The 24,531-nt window shown below is 39.1% G+C and overlaps 1 protein-coding gene across 2 annotated transcripts; it reads left to right on the forward strand.

Annotated features, from left to right (window-relative positions):
* On the forward strand, nt 1–24,455 carry si:dkey-91i10.2 (uncharacterized protein LOC555224 homolog). Of its 2 annotated transcripts, none has more exons than XM_043249526.1 (8): nt 1–113; nt 9,390–9,541; nt 11,530–13,031; nt 16,291–16,474; nt 18,484–18,685; nt 19,903–20,480; nt 20,879–21,024; nt 22,066–24,455. In XM_043249526.1, exons 3-8 carry the CDS (start codon nt 11,560–11,562, stop codon nt 22,868–22,870), a joined length of 3,387 nt encoding a protein of 1,128 aa, XP_043105461.1. In that variant the 5' UTR covers nt 1–113; nt 9,390–9,541; nt 11,530–11,559; the 3' UTR covers nt 22,871–24,455. The 2 variants fall into 2 exon arrangements, with proteins under 2 accessions (XP_043105461.1, XP_043105462.1); XM_043249527.1 differs by having other exon boundaries at nt 18,487–18,685.
* Nucleotides 24,456–24,531: the final 76 nt, after the last annotated feature.

Raw genomic sequence — 24,531 nt, forward strand, 5'->3', positions numbered from 1 at the left:
GCTGAGAGAGCTAAAGCAGCTCACATGCTGCTATCACATCAGAGTGGAATAGACCGCTGCGTGCGCACTGCTGATTCTGCTGACACTACCTGACGTTTCTGCACGAGAAAGAGGTACGCAACTCTAGAGGATTTTTACTTGTGATATAACAATGCTGCTACTTGTTTATGCTTTAAAAAGCTCTCGTTTTGTGCTTGTTGAATGGGATGATTTTGTGGAGAAATGAATGAACATATGTTTTCTGCTGAGGTATAATTTAGATCACTAGATCTTTTTCCAATTAGTGTTTTAATAATAAAAAAATGCAGTTCGTTTGACATCTCTGATGGTTCTTGACTGAAATCCCACCTGAGGAGGTTTCCAGTTTGGAATATGCGCTGAACGGTACAAGGGAGCACTGTGAATATCATTTGCATACTTCTGCTCCTGACATTGGACAGATCTGAAGCGGAGGATAGACCTCTGGAGGGAGGGAGAGAAGAGCTGAATACATTTATCCTCGCTGCGGTGTCACACGATCCTTCTGTTGTGTGGGGTTGTCATGCCTCGCTGACCTCTTGACGTGTCGTCGTGACGAACGGAGTAAGGGGTCAGGCTGCTTGCTTGTGACAACACCGGCATTCTGGTTTTTAGACTGACCTGGTCCGCCGCCGTGCACCTTTTCCAATACACAGGGCACCGGCTCGCTGGAGATGTAGCCGTCTGCTCTAATGAAATGCTTCATTGATTTATTGTGTGTTGTTGTTGGGCCACAGAGCACTGGAGAACTTGAGCCGGATGTTCAAGACGATAGTCTCAGTGTCTGGCTCGCGCGGGCTAAAAATGGGCCAGTTCGCTCCTCTGCAGAAAAAAGCCCTCAATATTTCATCTAGTCGGACAGTGGGGAGATAGAAAGAGAGAGTGTATCTCAGCAGACAGGAAATTGGAAAATAAATTGATGTGACACCTGCAGGTTTGCATAGTATTCATCAGAGGATAACATCGTCTCTGTAGAGCAGAAAAGGTTGGGTGGGAATCTGATGATCTGAAGATGTTTGAAGTTTTTCCTGAGAAACCCTTTAAGCTTCTCGTTTGCGAGCAAAGTGAATAGTGACCTTAGCGGTCTGATTACCATCTACTTTCATGGTATGGAAAAGAGCAGCTTAGACATTCTGCGACATTTCCCCCTCTTGCATTTTATGGAAGAAAATTTAGGGATACAACTCCAAGCAATTACTTCACAACTATGCAGAAATCTGTTTAGTATGAGTGTGTGTAGTATAAAATGTAATCCAGAAAGTACTACGTCAGTTGATTCACTTCGCTGCCAATCATAACTCCTCTCCCATGGCCTCATGGGATTGTGAAGTGTCCATCAGATGGAGGTCAGCCTTAAAGGAGGATATTTGTATCTTATTTAACACTAAAGGTTCATATTAGTACTTTAAGGGTGCATAATAAGTTACTAATAATACTAATAATAATAATACAGGATACTGTCACGCTGAAAAGCTGTTGGCCCAAAATGTAAAATTTTACCTCTTTGTTCTGACGACGCAGATGAAGAATAAGCATGCGAAAATAAAGACGGAAAGGTTTATTTTCGAGTGAACTATCCAGTACAAATGAATCTGTTTGAACCATTGTACTGTTCTTCTAGGTCTAGGGCATCATTTTCCTCAGACCATCTGCAAGGTTCTGATTTCCGTCAATGTTAAGCATCTGTCTGGTATGTGAGCTGCCAGAATATGTTTTTTTGTTATCAGCAGGAGGAGGCAGTTATGTTGCAAAGTATGTGGGCCATTGGCATTGAACTGCCATTGTTCATGCGTGATGAATGTTTGGAATGATTATATGGAACGGCACCAGAGGACGGCAGCAAACCAGGACTTTACCATCTCATTATGGGTCGAAAAACCTGTTATGAGGTTTACATTATGATTTCAATTGTGCCATTTCATTCATAACTCTTCATAAAATTTTTGTAAACTATGTCTGGTTTTATAAATGGAGGCTTTTGTTGAAAGTTCTTGTATCCTGTTGCTGGAATTGTGGGCCGCATTCACTTTGAAATGGAGATGATTGTGCCCAGCGTGCATCTCACGCTTTTGGATCGGATATTTTTCTGTGAAAGGTGCAGCAGCATACAGTAAGCGGAGATGACAGCTGATCAATTGCTCTCCCCCTCGTGTTTCTAATTTCTTATCCCCCTTTCTCCCCCCTTTCTGTCCTATCCTGCTCTCACCTCATCACCCCCCGATGAAAGCCCATTACCGGCCAAGTGGTTCTGACGGAGATTGGGGCACCTTCACGTAGAGATCCGCTACTTTGATCCGTTCTTCATTCACAAAGAACAACAAAGGAGCTGATGTGTGTGAGTGTGTGTGTGTGTGTGTGTGTGTGTGGGAGGGACCCTTAGGACAGGGTTGTGTGGTTCTTATGATGTTCTCCCAATGGATGGTTATTAGGGTTCGTATGGAGCTGTTGAAATATGACAGCCACAGGCAGCTCCTGAGGACATCCAGCAGTCGTGCTCTACTGAAGGAGAAGCCTGATGCTGTTCATCTCTATCATCTATTTAATGCTACAGCCCATGATGTAGTATGGATTGCTGTATTGACTGTGTGATGCATGGTTGTGCTGCTAAGAGCAGAGGTTGTGTTTCGAACATAATCATCTGTCACTTCGTAAATTATTTGTCATGTTCTATTTAGAAATGATTAAAAAGTTCATAAACATCTATATAACTAAAATCTTGGTTGATCTACGTTTACTAGTTTGATTTTTCTAAATGTTTTACCACAACAGTGTTGTTTTGATTTGTTTAAAAATACTTAAATAAATGCTTTTAAATATAAATGTTTCTTGAGCACCAAATCAGTGTAGTAGAATCATTTCTGAAGGATCATGTGACAGTAAAGACTGAAGTAAAAAACATAAAACTTACTGACCCCTAAATCACTGAAAGGTAGTATACATATGGAGAAAGTTTTGTTTATAATTTAATTCTAAATTATATTAGTAAGCAGCAAATTATGCACAATACCTGCATGTTATTGATCTACTTTATTGATCTATTTAACTACTTTAGATGTCTTAGGCAATATAAAAATCACAGACAGGACATGTCCCGTATAAACAGCACATGCGGTCGCGCTGAACTTAAATGATATTTTTTCCTCTAAAGCTGTGGTCTGAGCTTGTGGTAAAGTCCAGGACAGTCTAGTGCAGACAGCGGTGAGGCAGAAATGAGAGCTATCAGTGAGTCCATAATATTATAATTTTCTCTTTAATCCATATCTCTGCCTCTCTCTCTCTCTGTCTCTTTCTCTCTCTGCCACAGGGCCATCTGCATCTTACAACAATCCTGTCTTATTACAAGTGCCGTTGCCTATCAGCGTAGCTCCTGGGATGTTCTCTGCCTCTCTCTCATGTTTGCTCTCCTCCCTCTACCGCTCATCTCTCATCACTCGCGTGTCCTGCTCTCCACACCTAAGCCTTTTATCAGGCTTTCTGCTCTCACCTATCAATCACTCTTCCCTGTCCTGTCCTGTCCTATCCCTCTGTCCTTGGCACTGTTTTCTCTTGTTATCTTCACAGTATTTCACACTGGATCCATAGCACTCTCTCTTTCTCTCTGGAGGTTGATAAGTGTGAAGTCGGCAGGTTCGTAGGCTGTTTTTGTTATTGTTACTGTTGCCAGAGCTGCTGGTGTCATTATCCAATGAAAACACAAACAGAGCCACACTTAGGAGTAATGAAGAGGAAGAGCCCTCGGCTGACTACACAACCAATACCATCTCTACTAGTTTACTATGAAGCCTTGCGAGAAGCACTCAGGTGGTGCCATGGTGTATTGCTGCCATCTGATGATACTTATGGCTGTATGGGTAATTGACATGAAATGATTTAGGAGATTTTATAGTGTAACGAGATTCACAGATTCACAGATTCACAAATACTTTATGAAACAGCATTTTGCAATGGTGAAAAATATTAAAGGGTAACTTGTCACAGGACTATTTACACACACACACACACACACACACACACACACACACATATATATATATTCATAAATGAATACTTTTATTAATTTTTATTTGTTAAAATGATTAAAAGCAAAGACATTCATAATCTTTAAAAGATTTTGAATCAATGCAGCTCTTTTAAACATCTCATTCACTAACAAATACTGAGATGTATCCGTTTGCTCAAAAACGTTAAGAAGCACAGCTGTTTTCAACATAGATGATAATTCAAATGTTTCTTGAGCATCAGATAGCATATTAGAAAGATTTCCGAAGGACCTTGACACTAAAGACTACTGAAAATTCAGATTTAAAACCACCGCATGTTTAAATATATTTAAAATAGGAAACGGCTATTTAAAATCATAGTAATATTTCACAATATCACTGTTTTTACTGTATTTTATTTTTTCAAATAACAGACTTTCAAAACCCAAAACTTTTCTGTCTCTGAAACTTTTGAACAGTATAGTGTTTTATACATTTTGACATATAATTTTGTCGCTGAGGACACATTTGATGTCAACGTTACACCCATGCGTCAGTTATACTAACTGATAAATTTATTCACGCATTATGTTATTTAAATGATACTATATCCAGAATTCATTGTAAAAAATCATTGTACCTGAAATTAAAACCACTACAAGTTTTATTAATCAGAATAATTCTTTACCTAACCTTTCACTATATGGGAATCGCTCTGTCAAATGACCCGGGTTTACGTTAAGTACCCCATTGTTATATATCACTTTGTGTCAGCCAGCTTTTGAGGAGATTGGCATGTTTCCAATACTCATCCAGTTCGCATGATTTTTCAGCAATAGATAATTGTTCCTCCCTGATTGACACACACTGTTTCTAAAGGCACTACCGACTACTGTTGACAGTTTATCCATAACTACCGGCTTTATCTTTCAGAGCAGTGGTATCATGTTCATGTGACTTATCTAATTCAGGAAGGGGGGGGGGGTCCTTGTGAGGAGCTTCAGAGCATTGATTCATCAGTCTGAAAGGCAGTTATCATCTTGCTTCATTTCCCTCTGCTTCACAAGGCAAAAATCAACTAACGTCATCACACAGTGCTTCAATGCATATAGATTTCATGGAAAAAGATTCTTATCCTCGTCTATGTCTCGCTATGAATTACGTATGCTGTGGTCTTATCGTATTAGCATGGATATTTTTTATGAAAAACATTCATATTCAGCATTCAAAGCTTAAGAAGCAAATTTACTGATGAGTTGGGTTACAGTGGCGCTTCAATTAATATTATTTCTATCATACTCCAATTTACAGGATGCAATCATGCACTAATGATATTATGTGTGGCAGCTTGGTCATTAATTAAACACATCCACCGACGAGGCGACTGGCAGACATCGATCCATTGGCATATTGATGTGTGTCTCTCGGAAATGCAAGCTTTGTAAATTGCCTTTGCGTTGCTGCTGGCTAGAATGACATGATCTGTGCTAGTTATTCGAGACAACATCTATACTCGGCCAGATATATAATGATTTACAAGCAAGATCATGACATCTGCGCGCACCAATTAGCGATAGCAATGACTTCAGTGCATCTTTGTAGTGTGTACCAATTATTAACATGTCAAGCCTGCGATCGCTATTACCAAAGAGCTGCCCATTTAAGAATCGTACGTGGACTAATGTGTTTATGGAAAAACTTATGCGCTAACAATGCTTCTCTCACCTAATCTGCCTAATGCATTATTCATGAGCTCAGTTAACACTACACATGCATAAAATATGCACCAAACAATCTTGAGATACAGGAAAAGACACACCCTATAGTATATCTGTCAAGGGTTTTTTTTAATCCGCATGATGTACGGTATTCACCTTGGACACCCTGCATACATGCGATTACAGTATGCAACAAACTGTTGCTTTTTATTTAGCTCTGATATTGCAGATATGGCAGACAGTATATTTTGTTTGAATGCAAAGAAGTCGGGCCAGAGTTGAAGCATAATTAACCGAGGTATGCTGGTACTTGAGTCTTCCTTTCTCCTGAGCCTCACTCTAACATGTTTTGATGCCGTCTCTTCTTACTTTGAAGAGCCGTAACCCAGCTCTGTCTCGGCTGCTCTTGTCAGAATGAGTGCGGTGCTCCGCTGACAGGTAATCGAGAAGCTTTTCGGTTCTGCATCTGATTATACAGCACTCGCCTCTACTGTAACTACCTCACCCCCATGACTACTTCACCTGCCTCAAAAACAGATGATAGAACAATGCTATAAAGCATTTTCAGGCACTGGAGGGAACACAAATGTGTTTGGGCTCAAATGTCATTAACTAACTGAACTGTCAAAAAATAGTATTCAAACATCTTGGTTTCAAAAATTAAAACTGGGGAAAAAATGTGTTATAATTTATGATAATTCTTTTTTTTTTTTTTCCATAACAAGATTTAAAATTACAATATAAATAAAAAGGTCATTTTATTGCATGGAAAATGGTGCACATTTCTCTGTGAAATTTACATTTATTTTTAACTTAATTTTATTTTATTTATTATAATTATTATTGGAGTAAATTTTACAGTAAAATAATTTTTCATGTTTAATTCCGTGTTAAAGTTTTTGTAATTATATAACATTATATAACACACATTTTATATGCATAATTAGTTTTTTTAAAATTGCTAACCATTTCTGAGTAAAGTAAACCCTACACCAGTGGGTTTTTTTTTGGTTTGTTTAGTTTTTTTTCCCAGTGTACCCTTAGTAGCATGAACATGCATTAAGAAAAAAAACTTCCTCAGATCCTACTACAAGAATATTAGCTTAAACTAAATGTGTTTTCATGATTTTAATAGAAATTTTTGAGCAGCGTATGCACACTGGGGCCACCATTCGACGTCTGTCTGCGATGCCTAGCAACCATTTAAAACAATCTAAAGATGTGCGACGCAGCGCTTCTCGCCCGGTGTGCAACCAACTTAAAGAAATAGTTCACCCAAAAATAAAAAATTCTGTCATCCTTTACTCAACCTCGAGTAGTTCCAGTCCCATATAAATTTCTTTGTCCTGCCAACACAAAGGAAGACATTTTGAAAAAAGTTTGTAACCGGGATGTTTTGGTTCACCACTGACTTCCAAAAGACCTAAAAACAGCCCGGTTACAAACTTTTTTCAAAATATCTTGCTTTTTGTTTGGCAACCACTGTATTCAATCACAATCTAAGCAGTTTTTAATCTAAATTAAACTGTATATTTTCATGAATACATGAATACACATTATACAGAGGCAATAGCAAAGATAGTCATTTCCCCTCAGAGATACATTCAACTCACACCCCCAATTGTATCGTAATTCAATTTAATTGTATTGTAACCATTTGGACTCATTACTTATTTGAATCAGTTGTTACATCCCTATAAATCATTACAAGTTCATTCACATCTAGGATTTATAGCATAAATCCTAATATGGATAATGTGACCGTAAATATAGCCTTTAGTCCACTTACTGCAAGATATTGGAGATAAGCAGCCACTGATCAATAGCTCGTGGACCTTCCTGAGCTTTCCCGCATATCGGATTTCCATAGGATCAGATGGATTAGGCAAAATCGCTAACAGGTTCTAATCCGAGCACATCCTGACCACATTCACTCAGCAAACCATCTCCATTTTAACTAAAGCTTTCTGTATATTCTTCTCAGACATGCAGATTTCAACCGTTTTCAAAACCAGCGTATTCGTATGACCCCTCTTTCTCTCAAATTGCTCCTGGAAACAGCTTTAAAATCCTTTTCGTGGAAGCACAAATCCAGTGGTTAGAAATAGGTTGATATCTGCCTCTGTGGCCATTGTGACCTCAGATGAAATAGATCAATCTCAACAAAAAAAATCATGAGGTCAGTCTTCTGCAGCATAATCATACTGTGAATCTCCATTTGCGCTCTATGTCTTTCCGCCTCCTTAAACCTCGAAAGCCCCCTGCTGTGCTATCACACAAACCTGCAGATACAATCAATATGTGGCCTTTTAGTCTTTGATTCCCTATGGAGCTGCCTTCGTAGATCAATGTGCAGCCTTACTACAGCAGCGGCTTGATGGAAAAAGAATAAAAATTCCACATTTGCAGGTGTAGGAAGTGTAAGCAGCACCTGCAGAGAATAGATGTGGATACAGTTGTTTTGTTTTTTTCTTTATGGTTGTAGACTCACGGGGCTGAACAGGTGGAGATGGCAAAATGAGGTGATAATGAGGTATTGTCACTTCTTTATATAAAGGTGTTTAGTGTGTGTTTGCGTGGTGGCTGGCTAACATATAACTATTAGTGAGTTTATTCAGAGAGGAATTTGAACGATGCATTAAAAGAAGCGCTCAAGAGTCATTTAGTCAGAAATCATACTAAAGCGAATGCATGGAATGATTGCTCAAGTACGGCTCTAAAGGTGCCTCTTCTTATTTGGCTGTCCTGCTGTAATCCTGAGGGTTTTGTTACTCCGAGACATGTTAGAGAACAGCTTGACCACATACTGACAGACATTCGTCAAACACCAAGGGCTCTTGCGAGCAACTGAATGTGTTTATTGACTGAGGCCTGACTCCATCCTGGTGGAGGTCGAGCTGTGTTTCCCTCAGTAATGAGAAATCATTGAAACTGCATTCACTGACATGCCACTATCACAACTTGAACTATTTACAGAAGGTCTCTGGCTGAAATTGAGGTTAGAGGAGATAAAATTGCAAAGCCAACTCCACAACATGCCTTGAATTTCAAAGGCTTGAATCACGGGAGGTCAAAGTATATGCAATTTAGAATATTTTGAGAATTAATTTTGCAATACAGTTTGTATTGTATAAACAATTTAAATTGATCATTATAATTGATTTCCTCACATAAATATAGCTAGGAAATTATTTGTATTAAGTTTAATATATATATATATATATATATATATATATATATATATATATATATATATATTTAATATATGTATCTATGATATTAATTATATGAATATAAATAAATGTAAAATTTTGAAAAAATACTGTATGCATGTGTATCTATAAATAAATATACATGGAACACAAACATGTATTATGCAAATAAAACCTTTTTTGGATGCAATTATTGTTTGAAAGCACTACTTCAATGCAAAAAAAAGCTTTTGTGTGTGTGTATGTGTATAAGGGAAATCCCAATGATGTCCGATGAACACTTTTTTATTCAATGTTTGGTTTCTTAACACAATTTCCTCATTTCAAAGTAAATGCATTTTCACAGAGAAAACACAAACACAAAATCCTTAGAAATTCTCCAGGATCCTTTGTTCGTTCCAGAAATTGATTTGTATTATTTCTGGATGTCTGTATTGATGTTTTTTTCTTTTCTTTTTTAGCTGCCTGTTCCTGAGGTCTCAGCAGTCTGGCTTTGTGGATGGTTTGTCTACCTCTAATCCAAACCAAAAGAGATTCTGTTGGCTCAGAGCCTGTGAATGAGAGCCTAAAGCAAGTCGAGTAAAGGTGCACACACAGAGTTGATTAAAATGGGGTAAGTTTTTATGCCTAACACAACAAAAGTCTAACATATTGCAATCCTAAAAGGCTTCTCTAACACACTTTCTAGCAGAGGCCTGCAGGTACAAGTATAGTACATATATGTAAAATACATTTTTATAAATTCTTAAGTTTGAGTTTTTAAATCTCTAGTCTAGTTTCGGCGTTGTGTTGGCATTGACTTGCTGTCTTGTGTCCGTAATAATTGTACCCAAATAGGAAACGTAGCATCTGTCTGTCTGTCACACACAGAGAGGACATAGTGGGCCTGGCATGAGCTGATCTTGTGCCACATGCTCATTAAACAAGCTCCTTATGCTAATTGACTGTTTATTCACACGTCAGCAGTTTTCAAGCGCAAGCTAAAGAAAACACTGGCAGCGCTATTGAGACAGTGAGTCTAGTCGCCCACCAAGATAAATCCTCCTGAGCGCTCCACTGTACGATTCACAGAAAAACAAAAAGGGGGCTTTTGATCTTCTTATCTCCTAAATGGAGCATTGAAATTGGCCTGATAATACCAGAGGGGTTTCAATAGCTCCATTTTAATTAAATTGGGCCAAACGTTAATTGAACACCTGAACATGCTGGGCTTCCCCAATGTAAAATCACTGGTTTCCCGCCTTTTTCAATCTAATCGCAATGCCGTTATTGTTCTCTGACAGGCAATGCGAAGAAGATGAATATTCATCTAGATGGATTTGTCCTGACTCTGAGCTATTGTGACTTCTTTTGTAACTACTGGCTTGACCCTGATTTCTGTTTAAGATTACGGGTGGATATTAATATGGCCCGAAGCAAGGCAATTTGTACTAATTACTGAAAGAGAAGCGCTCTCCCTGCTAATCCACAGTTCTCATCTGATTAGTAGAATAAGAGCCCCGGGCGAGTGTTGTGGCTCTCTTCATTACTGTCCCTTCTGATTTTCCTCCCCCTCGATTTAATGTTTTTAGCTCCAGACATAACCCCCCACCACCATTTGATATGTAGCCATTTTTAGAATATGAATTTGATTATATAAGTCATAGGAACTACGCATGATGAGCATTATAATTACTGTAGTGATTAATGAACTGTGTTACTTAGCTTTAGCTTAGTTGTGTCTTTGAAAGGGTCATTTGATGTGATTTAGATTAGCATGCAGCTAGTTCAATGGCAAAAGGGATATTGATAGCTTTGTAAAGTTTTAAAATATGTGAAAAATGTTTGGTGAATTTCACTTGTATGGGGATAGAGAGAGCTATCTGTAGAGTTGTTGCAAACACAAGTGAGCAATAGATTCACTTACATACAAACCAGTTGGAAATGTTGCATATAGTCGACATTTCAAGGAAGTAATTTTGCATTTACAGAATCATCTGCTCTAATCCTCGATAGCACATCCTCATGATTAATTTTGAAACCTGAGGTAATTTTAGATTTTATCTGTTTTTTTAAAATCCCCAATTGCTTACATAAACCCAAGGATTTTCTGTGGAATATATTTCTTTTTTTTCATATTTTTCAACCAATGAACGAAGAAATAATATACCAGATTTGAAAAAAAAAGTTGTCCACATCAGTCAATTATAAACAATGCGCATTTATCCAGTTCTCGCTATTAACCATTTAACAATTAACCATTCTTCGCTAATAACCATTAACTATGACTTTCCCCTCAATAATCTCCTAATTCTCTGATTGCTAATATTATTAGATGTAGAATATGGTCGTGCAGCCAATATGTAATAGTTAATAGTTAATAATAGGCATGCTAATAACCAAATTGTGTACAATGAAAATGTATCCCTATAACAATAAGTGTTATTGAATATATCATTTTTTTAACCCTGATAGTGGTAATATCAGGTGATAGTGGACGGAATTTCACAAAAGTCTATACAAGGCTTTCTCATTTAAAAAAAAAAAAACATTTTTAAACAGCAGGTTTTGGGGAATGTTCTGCCGACATTATGTTAATGCCTTGTCTGTGCATTTCTGCAGGGCTGTGATCCCAATGCACCTTTCTGGAATATGGCAGCTATTTCTGTGGCCATGCCGGATGTGAAAGCCCAACAATGTGAGTACTCCCCAGCAGGGTCTCCTGCAGGCTGCAGCATGGACTTGTCCATGGACCTGTCTGTCCTCAGCTCCCCGCTGTCTGCTTTCCCTCATCATGGCGTGCCCCCCTTCTCTGCCCAGGATGTAGCTCCAGGCCACTGCAACAACAACAATGGCTTGCTCAGCAACCTGGGGGTCTACTGCTCCACCAGCAGTATGCATCCCCTTAAACCGCCTGATGGACAGTCTAGCTATGGGACGATGCGCTTTCCACAGGGCTGCGTAAACACCGGCGGCACCCGGCTTTACCGCAGCTTGGAAAACCTGCACTGGGCTGCTGTGTCCGATCCCAACGCATATCCTTACAGGAGCGTGGATAGTGAGTTTATACTTCACTGCACTTCAAGCAGCCAATGGTACGACGGAGCTCCTCAGGGGCCACAGGTTTACGGTTTAATGCCTTCCCATGACGGCATGGCGATCTACGGCCGCCGAGGAGTGGTAAGGAAGGATATACCGCTCTTCCCACAATGGCTTTTACCTGCGGTTGAGGACTGGGGCATGAACGGAAATGCTCGGAAGGGTCTTCGAGACAAGCTGCGCCTTCAGAGCACACGTGTGACGGAGCCCCACAAGCCCTTGCGTCCTCAAGCTGTGCTTGGTAATGCTCCTTCTCTGCAATATCCGTGCGATCAGGATGTAGCTGTTCGCCCATCATTGCACAGGAATGGACAGCACGAGTTGAGTGCCCAACGCATCACCAGTCCCGAGGAGATCAAACAGGAAGCACTCCGACGCCTGCAGCTGCGAAGGCAACGAAGCACCCCTAACCTGGCAATGAGCTCTAGACAGGAGTCTAGCACCATGAGTAAAGCTCATACAGCAGAGCCCATCTGCACTAACTCTGCCCAGTCGACCCCTGAGAGGAAAAGACCCACAATGGGCCGCCTACACATACCTACATTTGAGGAATTCAAGAGAATGAGACAAAAAGAGGGCATTAAAAACCACAGGTCCTCTGAAATAGAGAGTAACGACAAGCATAGAGAGGAAAGAATACAGACAGAGGAAACCCAGAGTGCTGAAAGGACTGACATTGACGTCAACACAGCTCAGGATTCGAACCACAGCGAAGCGGAGATGTCTGAGCCCAGTTCCATCACAGAGGTCCCAGGGGAACCCATCTGCACAGGCCCCGTGGCTCGATCTCCTTTACACCCTCAAGCTGCTACAGGAAGAGGCAAGGAGACAAAGGGCCCAGCAGGCCCTGGGGCCACAGATGTAGCTGTTCTGCCTTTCCCTCCCCGCAGGGAGAGTGGCGAAGTCCCATCCAGCTGCTGCCCGGCAATCCTTCTGGACGGAACAGACCTTTCCAGCTATGGAGCCAAAATCTACAAAATGAGGGATGGTTTCCTGGGATCCGCCCTGGACCTTATTAAAAAAAGGTGAGTTGTTGTGTTAGACATGTGCATCCACATAGTATAAATGTATAAATGTATGTATGTGTAATATATATATATATATATATATATATATATATATACTATAAAGATTAGCTGAGTGTGAGTAGATAATGGCAAAGGGAATTTGAAATGTAAAAATAGCTGAATATATTAAATATCAATTTAATAAATATCCTATATTGACCAAAACCAATAATTAAAAAAAATCTCCCAATATTATTCTGCATCCCAATCAGAGGTTAAATGGGAAAAATGGACATCAGCTGGAACAGTGTATCTCTTGGTTATCACTTTTGCTTGTTAACTGTGAAAATGAATCCCATAGCAGCTCCAGCATTGTTTGCATCAGTATTTGTGTTATTGATTTATTCCAGAATCTCTGCACAGCTTGTATACAGAGAAACAGAGTGAATATATCATTATTGATGTGATTCTTAATGATCTCTAAATGTCTTAATGTATGCCAAGTAGGAGTAGCAGATGTGATATTTGCATAAAGTGGCAGGTTTAGTCATACGGATGGAAAACATGGCTATTGCAAATGCTTTGGAGTAGTTTGCATTGCATTGCTTTGAGTTGTTTTATTGATACACATTATTGCTGGAAAACAAAGACAAAGATCCAGGATTTGCAGTATCATCAATCAAAGGTAAAGAACTGAATACTATAGCAACAAAGCCCATCCATTCCCCACTGATTCGCTTAGGCAGTAACTGTATTATATGGATTCTTCTGTGGTTGTGTTGTGCTGTGGCTGTTGTCTGGTTCACACCTGTCCACCAACAGCAATCTCACACAAGCGTAAAATATGCGAACCTGACAGAAATTTGATTAACATAACAGCACATAACTCTGGCTCTGACAGTCTTCTCAAATTTAGCATGCATGCATAAATCTGTATAGATTTTCCTTCAGCCGCTTTTGCTCCGCACATAGTACAGAGAGCTTAATTGCTGGTGCGTCAGAAGCTTTTCGACATTACAGAGCCTTTCTCTAATGTTATGTTCCTCCAGGGCAGGAGTTCAATCCAGGCTGTGAACCGTCTAAATATAACATCCAATATCCCCGCTGTCCCGTAGTGCCTCAAGTGAGGGTATTCATTTACTACAGAGCAGCCTTTTACAAAGGCCTCCAGGTCTTTTTTATGAGACTCTTATATAGTTATTTTCATTTATTGTCAGAAAGTCAGAAAGCAATGTTCTTATTCAAGCTTACAGTTACTTTATCTTATTGACTGGAACAGATGAGGACATTTCAAAGGAGCTTATTGTCCTGTTATGATTTTTTTTTGATGTATATAGTGCTATTGCTAATCAGTAATGGTGGACAAGATGCACATTGCACCTTTAAATAATTAATAGAACATCCTGTCAGTACACTGGAACAAGTATGATTATACACTTTGATGCATCTTAACAAATTCTAAGTAATTAGGGGGAAAAACTGATTTAATGACCTCACACAGCACTGCTGAAATGACAGGTAATATGTCTGCAATGCTTTACGTGTGAAAGACATTGGGTTTATTGAGCGTTATAATAATTACTGTCGGTTTTCGGCCACAGGTTTCTGAATGAATTATTTTATGTTTTATTAGAATTCAAACTGATATTTGACACTCACCAGCTATTAATCTCTACATTTTGCGATTCTTCTTTTCCTAGTGAGTTGTCAAGGCTTCTTTGTCTTTGTGTTTTCTTTTGAATGCTTCAGAGCTCATGGCTGTGCTGTCAGCACTATTCTCAGATGGCGTCTATGCAAATTTATGACAGTGATGAGCACAGCATTATCAGATTCTGAGTTACTGAAGCATCAAAGGGGATGAAAATGATGTGGAAGAGGCAATCAAGAGCTTATAACAAATCATTTAAAACACCTGTTTTTTAATCCTTTGGGATGTATGTATACGAACAATGGGCAAACAGGTGTTTAGTATATTTTAAAGTCTGTTTATTCAACAGTCAATGCAAAGCAATGAGCATTCATTCACAAATGTATTAATCATTTTAAAATAAAGACTTTTTTTGGCATCCAGTAAAATTTTTAAAAATATCTTTCTGTCTTGTAGTCCTTTTCCGATCCTACTTTAGTCTCTGCACCCGATGCCAAAAAATAAACCTTTTTAAATAATTGTAAAATAATTGTAATTTATATATTTGTAATATATATATATATATATATATATATATATATATATATATATATATATATATATATATATAGTAATTTATTACTGTGATAGCAAAGTTGAATTTTCAGCAGTCGTTACTCCAGTCATATGATCATTCAGAAATCATTCCAATTATAAACAAAATTTCTTATTATTATCAATATTGAACGCATTTGTGCTATTTAATATTTTTGTGGAAACCAATACCAATATAACACTTGTTCATTTTGTCCCGCTGCTAATGTATTGTTCATAGCCTACTGTTGAAATAATGTTTTATAAAATGGATTGACATTGCCAATAAAAATATATATTCCAAAAAAAAGTCTTTGCAAAGATAAAGAACAAAATATGTCTACATATTAACAAGGTCATAGTCAGGTGTATTTAATTAATCAAGAGTAACCAAAGATACTGTATTGTTGTGTTTTGACTGACCCTGATGGGGTTGAAAGTAACAATGTACAATTTACATTCAAAGTGAAATTATACTCATTCTACATTTGTACAAAATAGCACCTGGTATTGATTGACCACAAGTGACCCAAGTTTTTCTGAAAGATTTTACTTTCGTCCCGACTCTCACCTATTTTTTTATTACCCCGTTGAGAAATCAAATTGTATATTTTCTTGCAAATCCAAAACATCAATGTAAAATTGGTTTAAGTAAGATTAACAAAAAAAAATACAACTTGTGAGCTAAAAACAACAAAAACTGCACCAGTCTGTTATGTGCTGTTATTTATTCACCGTCTGCAATTCCCGGGGACGTCCATGGGTACATAAGCTCCTTTTTTACTTGACGCACACACAAAGTAATGTAAAAGATTGATTGTGCTTGTTTCCGATTCAGAGCCCTGCAGCGAGGAGTTCAGGTGTTAATGTGAATTGATGCGTCTAATTGCTGTCCTCCATGAGCCCCCTGATCTGATGTGGGGGGGGTGGGTCACCGGTCTAGTGGTATTGGGGGTTGACCGCACGGCACGTGTAGAAGCGGAGAATCAGGATTGTAATTCCAATTTAACACTCCCATTTCCCTCCCTTTGTGTTCTCTCTCCCTCGCTGCTCCAGCTGCAGTGCAGAGATTGCAGCCGAGACTCCCGTCCGATTGTCGCGTGAGCAGAATGACGTCACTGACATCACCGCTCCCCATCCCAGCCATCAGTCTGCCCACGTTGCCATGACAACGTCGGCCTGCGGAGAGGAGGCTTGCACAGAGCCCGCGGGACAACGGGGGAAAGCGGCGACAGAATGCGTAAGGAATGCTGCCGTCTCACGCGCACCTCTGCATGTTATCACTTCTGAACGAGCTGTCATTCGCATATGGGAATGTGATCGGGGCGCACGCGAGGCTGATGTTGCAGAGGAATCTGCAGGGTAGAGACGACTGCAGACATGCAGTGGAGCGCACAGAGCCACAGCTGAGAGCAACACGCAGGGAGGATTAGAGCCAGGTTTCATGGTGGTAACTGCTTTACGTTTCTTCTGTACTGTATGTCAGGTTGTGTGTTGACGCTCTCTGCTGCTTGAGATGCCGGCCAGCTCTTCATTGCACCACTTTTACTCACGCCGTACGGCTGCGTGTATGTTTTTTAAGGTTAAGGGGTGATATGCTGACGTTCGTGTGTAATTGCTATGATTCATTGGTCAGCCGTTGTGCACAGATGCTTCTTCCGCCTCTGCATTTCTGTGCGTCTTTAATTAAGATAACAGCTGCCTTATTAATAATTCTGGACGTCACCTGAAGCCACGGTGTCTTGTTTCCCGTGCATTGATAACACTTGAGAACCTAATGCTGTCGAGCGACCTTTTGAGGGTTTTACGCTATAGATGTGTGTCTGTAGCAGATGCATTTGAAACACAATATTACCGGCTTGGAAATGTCATTTTTGAATCGCAGAGGTTTAAAGGGTGAAAGGTTATCAGTTGTGTCAGTGGAGGCAGATCAACTCATTTGATATCCACAATGTGACAGATAACACTTTATAATAGAGAGCACTTGTTCACTATTAACTATTACTGACTTCTCCCTCAGTAAATTCTTTAATAGTTAGTAAGGTGGTTGTTAAGTTTAGGCGTTGGGTAGAATTAGGGATGTAGAATAGGATCATGTCCAATAAGGCATAACTATGGGCTTTACTAGTACTAATGAGCAGTAATACGCATGCTAATATGCAACTAAAAAGTGTTACCACGAATTTAGGCTGGAAAATAAAGTGCTTGACTTGATTTTATTGGATCACAAGAAGTCTCTAGCATTACGTGTGGTTGCAGAGATCGGTCAAAACACAAAATGATCTTGGTGATTTTAGCAAAAAAGGAGAGTGGTGTGAAGAGTATAACTATTTAGTTTCACAGTTAATCTCTGTAGTTTATAGCTGTTCCAAGTTTCATTTATTATTATTTATTTTTATTAAATGTTATACAGGTAAAGTTAGGGACAGGTTAGGTGGTATGGGTATGTTTAAGGATGGGTCAAGGCTGTAAATATAAATGTAATTACAGAAATGAATTATCGATTTAAATACGTACAGTTATGTGATACATTTTATATATATGAACATATGTACAATATATGTACAAGTGCATTAATAAGTGAATTGAACCAAATGATTAATTTAAATGCAAGTACATAGCAGATAAGGCCACTTAAAGTGGGACCCGTTTTTTTTTTTTTTAAATAGCATTTATAGGTATATTATTTACAATAAGATTAGGAAGGGATAAACCCTTTCTTAGAAAAATTTGGACTGACTTTTTTCAATCCAACCAAACTATTTTGTTTACCAGACATTTGCCAAAATGTTATATTTTTTGTTCCACAGAAAAAAAAGTAAGTCATACAGGTTTAACAGGAGTAACATGGAGTTAAGTAAATGATGACACAATTTACATTAAATAAACTGTTACTTTACATCATTTTATGTCTTTGGGGTCTGTCAGTAAACTTTTTAATAAACAGTAAATGGCCATGAAATGGCCATGAGAGCAAAAAATTTTTCCACTTACCACCACAATATATTAAAAGCTTTGGTAATGTTACACCCTCTGGATGTACGGTAATGCAGTGACTCTGCATCGATGTCTGAAACACTTAGTAGTTCCATTAATTCTCAGATGTGCTTAGGGATCAAATCTGCTTTCATTGAGGTTTTATACTGTTAAACTCTCCCCTTACACACACACACACACACACACACACATGTATTTCAGACCAGTGCTCTGCCATGTGCGCTGTTGATTGACCGATCTCCATCCTATTAGCAGGTTTCTGGGGCGGGCTGCAGACGCTCCAGCTCAGACGCGGCCTATGAGCTGGCTGAGTCAGTGAGGGCCCAGCGTGAGTGCCGCCTGCGGCCCCACTACAGCGACCCCATGCCTGCAGATGCCACCAAGCGTAAGCAGCTGGAGATGAAGATCGCCGCCGCGGCACGCTTGCACATTCACCGTAGAGACAGGGACAGTGGTAAGACTCTTCCAGCTGCACTAAGCTTTGCTCACAGTTCTTGCTGTAAGTAAACTGAGCTCGTGTCCTAGATTTGTACTGACAATACTTCATTTAATTCAATTTTTAGGCTTGTCTGTAACCCAAGGGTATCACTTTAATTGTTACTATGAGACTCTGATTTTACTAAAACCTGGCCTTAGGTGGCTTTTACTGTAGGTCCCTCACGTGCATGACCTCTGCCCAGAGGACTGCTTTTATCTTTGTGCGTCACAGCAGTTTTTACATGTAAAGGTAATTAGTTAATGCTGTATTAGCACCATATTCTTTATTTTCCATTATGTGTCATTTTTTAAATGTGTTTTTTAAATGGATATGGCAGAGCACAGTCCATTATGAGCAGTTATGTTATTCTATTTCAAACAGGATCATTTGTTGTAGAAGATTAAAAGATTTTCTTTATTTAAAAAAGTATTGATTCATCATCATAATATTATTTCAGTTATAATATGATAATTTGGCAGCTTCTATTTACCATTTCTCAGGTATTTTACCACTTAGCGTAAAAAAGAAGCTTTTTGTTGCTTAGATTACAGTTTAAAGATTTGGGGTCATTGTTTTATTTATTAAAGAAATGAATATTTTTATCGTACAAGGATACAAGATTTTAAAAATGCCAGTAAAGACATCTTATGAAATAATTCTATAAAAAATAAATGCTGTAAAAAATGTTTTATGGTTTCCACAGAAATACTAAGAAGCACAAACGTTTTCAACATTCATAATAATAAGAAATGTTTGTGCAGCAAATCAGCATATTAGAATTATTTCTCAAGGATCATGTGACACTGAAGCCCAAGGGCTGCTGAAAATTCAGCTTCATCATCATAGGAATAAATTACATTTTAAAATATATTAAAATAAAATTGCTTTTCAAATAAATGCTGTCTCACATTCTTTAAAAATAGCTATATATAATATAGACATTCAAGTATGTACAGGTATGAAGTGTTTGTAAAGGTATGATATGTGCAAATTTCACAAAACCTCAAATGTATTGTCTTAAATATTACAATATTCAAGTGAATTTTTGCTGTTATTTCTGGTCTCTTTTTGTTTCAAGCGGGTTTTTTACAGTTTTATTAGCTTTTCTTGATTATCTGTATGTTATTAATGTAACTATTGTTATGAAATTCTGAGAGCTGATCTTCAGAGGTCTGTTTGTTCTTTGTCATCAGTGCCAGGCACAACCAGGGGCCGCTCTGAGCCCAGAGGTGAGGAGAGGAGCAGGGGCCTGGGTGTGAGCCGCTCGGCGCAGCACCGCTGGAGCACCGTCAGCAGCCTGAGCGCAGACAGCGGTGTGGTGGGCTTGAGCGATGAGCGTGAAGATGAAGAAGAGCCCCGTCGCACCCGCCACAGCGCCGGAGCCGAGGTAGAGCGCGTGGACAGCGGCATCGGCCCTGGATTGGCTCGGGGCTGGAGGAGACCCTCGCCGTCCCTCAGGGCCTGGGACGCTCAGCAGCCCTGTCCCGACTGTGGACACAAAGAGGGCGCCCGCGAGGAAAGCATGTGTGAACGCTGCTCTAAGTTACGCACAGAGCGCAAAGAGGCCATCCTAGAGTTTCTCAACACTGAGTCGAGTTATGGAGAAGACCTGCGAATCATCAAGGAAGAGTTTTACTGCCCCATGCAGAGTGCAGGGCTGCTCACAGCAGAGCAGCTGGCTGTGGTCTTCAGCAATGTTCAAGAGCTCATAGATGTCAATGACAGGTTTACAGAGCACCTGCAGGACAGCATAGATCAGGCTTTTGATCAGGTAAGGAACGCTAGTGATGGAGTGACATTTTGCTAGGCCATCATTACACATTAACATGTTATATATATATATATATATATATATATAGTGTTTCTCTTAGGCACTCATTTTCTTAAAAAGACAGAAGATTAGACTGTATATTAAACTACAGTATTAAGGCCTATATTTACTTTGGATGCATTAAATTTATCTATTGTGACAGCAAACACAAATGTCTATATTTATTGCATATAAATGCAGTGTTTCTATTGTTTCAAATAAATACTGTTCTTAAGAACTTTCTATTCATTAAATATTCCAGTAATCCTTTGCCACCGAAGACTGGAGTAATACCTGTAAAAAAAAAAAAAGAAATGGCAACGGTAAACCTAAATTAAAGAGTGACTGTCTCCCTGCAGGGAGATGAGGACCTGCAGACTGTGTGCATTGGAGAGATTTTCCTGGAGTTTGTCAACATGCTTCCAGCATTTCAGACCTACTGCCTGCAGCAGTCTACATCTGTGAACATGCTCAACACACTGGAGAAAGAAAAAGAGCTTCTTAGGTAAACATAATATATAATATCGGATTTTACACTGTCATTTAGTGTTACAAATAAAGTTAAAGATCAGTTAGTAGGTCTTTTGAATGTAATCTTCATGCGTTATGCACTTCATATTTCACTAGCTTCACACCATTAAGAACAGCAATAACCATTACTGGTTATGTTCGTCTGTTATTGGTTCATGCAATAACATTTTTTATAAATAATCTCTTAAGTCTCTTGCGTTTGCGTGTGTTCACAAATCAATTTGAATGAATTATATAGTGGCATTAATTTGAAGACTACTTTAAAAGTTAACAACTCACACACTTAGATAAAACCGCATCAAAATAATACGTAAAATTGCATGAATACATGATCTTTGAGTGTTTTTAGCAAGTAATCTGCATTGTAAAAGTACATTTTAGTGTCTGTGTCCAATATTTAGAGCTTTGATTAACAATGACCTGAGTCATTATGATCACGTTAACTATTAAAAAGAATAGCTGAACGTAAGTTCACAAAAAAATTAATAAATGTAAAATGTTAAAGTTAAAGGAGTAGTTCACTCAAAAATAATTAATACATACAGGCGTTGCTGAAAGTCAGTGATTTGAGTTATCATTTTTAAAATAGAAATATTTTTGTTAGAAAAACCCATAGAGCTGCTTCAGAAGACATGTGTTAACTACCCTGAAGGTTTGTAGGCTAGTTTTATGATGGATATATCTGATTTATGGAGCATCAAAATAATGGTCACCATCCACCAACATTACCAAATTTGAAGAGCCAAGATAAAAAAACTCTATGTTTGTCTGAAAGCAAAAAGTTATATACACCTAGGATGGCTTGGGGGTGAGTAAATTATAGGGTAATTTAAATTTTTGGGTGAACTATCCCTTTAAGTCATAATTTCATAAATTATCTAGATAACTTCACGACTTACTTAAATCAGCACAGAAAACGTATATCCACGATGTAGTCATCAATGAGCCAAGTCACACTGAAGTAGCCCAGAACTCTTGCACTGTATATGAAAATTTGCTCCTTTACATCCTTCAGAATATTCCTCGACGTGTCCCAGAATGACAATACAGCACTCAGGCGCATGAACCTGCGCTCCTTCCTCATGGCGCCGCTTCAGCGTGTGACCAAGTACCCATTACTGCTAAGTCGCATCAGCAAGGTCACCAACGAATGTCACCCAGACTACTCTCGCTTAAAAGAGGCCAAAAGCCGCGTGGAGTCCCATCTAGAGCACATCAACATGAAAACCAAACAGGAGGGGACCGCCACATGGTCCTTGCGCTCTTTCCGGCGCGACAGCCGCAAGAACCGAGAAGTCATCAACATTGAGATGAGAGAGCTGTCGATGAAGACGGTGGGCTGGACTCGAGAGAGCACGCGCTTCATCATGGAGGGGCCGCTTCAGTTGGCGCAGCCCGCCGATGGCCAGTGGCTTAAGAAAGGAAGCAAATCCCTCAAATTCCAGAACGTTCAGAGCTTACTCATGGTACGCACCCTGCGCAACGCAGACACGGTGACTGAAGGGAGTCTGGAGACCTCGGAGACGGTGCAGGACGGTGTACTGGTGCTCATCAAGGACAAGAGCAGCGGGAAGTTCACTGTGTTGCGTGAGCCAATCCGTCTGGCCAACTGCGTGGTGTCCGCCGACTCCGACTGTGAAGACACCTTCGAGGTGCTGGACATCCGACGCGAGGCCTTCGTTTTCCGTGCCTCCGACAAACCTCGCACTCAGCAGTGGTTTCGTCAGGTTAAGAGATACGCTTGTGATTTGGGATCCTGGAGAAAGAGACGCAACGCTCTCCCTAACATCATGATTAACACAGCCCAGAGCCGGTCCTGAGACTGGGCCGCACATGCCTCATCCCATCACAGCATAACTCTGATGTAAATAATAATAAAAGAAAATCACTATTTTGATGAGCGAACAGTATTTGCGTTGGTGGTATCGACGTTTTTCCTCCAGCGGACTTTTAAATTGCAAGGTGATTTTACTGTGATTTGACTGAATATTAATATAGACTGCAAGAGGGCACTTTGTTTGAGTGGAAAGCAGGTAAATGACGTTCGGGAAGAGGAAAAATCCACTGTCAAGCAAAAAGTAATGCCCTTTGGCATACCAAAATGGGGGCCTTGTTAGGCGCCTCACTGCTGCACTTGTAAAACACTGATTGTACAACCAGTTTTCTACTGAGAAGAAATGTTCTCAGTCGTGAAATGGTATTTGTGATAAGCATGAGGGAACATGTTTGCGATTGGATGGACTTTATGCGGACTTTTTAGTATGCACAACAGAGCGGAAAGAAACCTGTGTTTTGTGTGAAGACTGAGGTAAAGCCGTTTGTTTTCGGATCATTGTAATTCCCTCTTCCCCTCTCTCTCTTTCTCTTCCGTTAGCATCTATTCCCACTGCCATTCAGGAGCGGTTCTCATTTTTGTATCACTGTGCTGGTTTACAAAACAGCAATAATCTTTATTGTATTATGTAGCGGCAGTCAAGCTGTTTTTGTTCATAGGTACCCATCTTCTCGTGATCGGTGATGTAACAAACATTTTTTGGTATGTTTTCTCCACAGTCTAATGAGGGTGTAGCATCAAGTATTATCATTGCCACGTTGATGGTTGTGCTGAAACCATCTGTGGCTATAGAAGATCTTCAATTAGAAAAATGTCAATTGGATGTTTCCCCCAAAATGATGTAGCTTATATTTACAATTTTGTTTTTTTTTGTGTGTGTGTGTGTGACCTCTGAGGGGGAGAAAATATGTGCCTTTGTTTATTTGATACCGAATGCGTCCTTAGTACTACTTTGTTCAAGTTTTTCCTTTATTTTTACCCATAAAATCAGGCCTTATGTCAAATTGAGAAAAATATGTATAATTTTTCAGTAGCTGCTATTATATTCTGACTTCCCATTGATTGTGCTTTATGACAACTAGTTAAATGTTAATTGTTTTTTGTTTGATGCACTTTAATACGAAGGTCCTAAAACTGGAGTGAGGATGTTGTTCTGCAGTTTACAAAGCTTTACTGTACTTTTTTTTAAAGATTGTTTTAGCTTTAAGAGAAAAAAAAAAAAACCACAGTTGACTTCAGCAATAGCAATCAATCACAGACATTCTGGTCTCTCTGTATGTTTAAAGTCAATACTGATGGATGGAAATTGTCACTATCACTGGATTCGTGTGTTTGGGTTTCAACATGAATATTTACTATTTTTTCCAATGGCATTGATACTGTTAGAAATATCATACTGTAGCTTCCACGTCATGAAAAGAGTTGAACCTGCCAGGACTGAGACCAATCAAGCTGTTAAATACTTTTTTCCATTCTTAAAAATCCTAATTTATTTTATTTTGGGTTTTTTTGTTGTGTAAAATATTGTGAATTACAATTAAAAATGACGAGTATCCATCTCTCTCAACTGACTCAATGCTTTCTAAGAACATTATTCCCAGCGTGAATCTTTATTACACAACATTAATAAACAAGCATGTGAAAAGC

This window comes from Puntigrus tetrazona, chromosome 9 (genome assembly GCF_018831695.1).
Source record: "Puntigrus tetrazona isolate hp1 chromosome 9, ASM1883169v1, whole genome shotgun sequence".
In the NCBI taxonomy this organism is placed as follows: domain Eukaryota; kingdom Metazoa; phylum Chordata; class Actinopteri; order Cypriniformes; family Cyprinidae; genus Puntigrus; species Puntigrus tetrazona.

Bases quoted from the DNA above. Each gene is read 5' to 3' on its own strand.
- si:dkey-91i10.2 (XM_043249526.1), top strand. From the start codon at position 11,560: ATGGCAGCTATTTCTGTGGCCATGCCGGATGTGAAAGCCCAACAATGT. The intron at 16,475-18,483 runs GTAAGGAATGCT...CCATCCTATTAG, and splicing joins GGAAAGCGGCGACAGAATGC to CAGGTTTCTGGGGCGGGCTG. The intron at 18,686-19,902 runs GTAAGACTCTTC...CTTTGTCATCAG, and splicing joins CCGTAGAGACAGGGACAGTG to TGCCAGGCACAACCAGGGGC.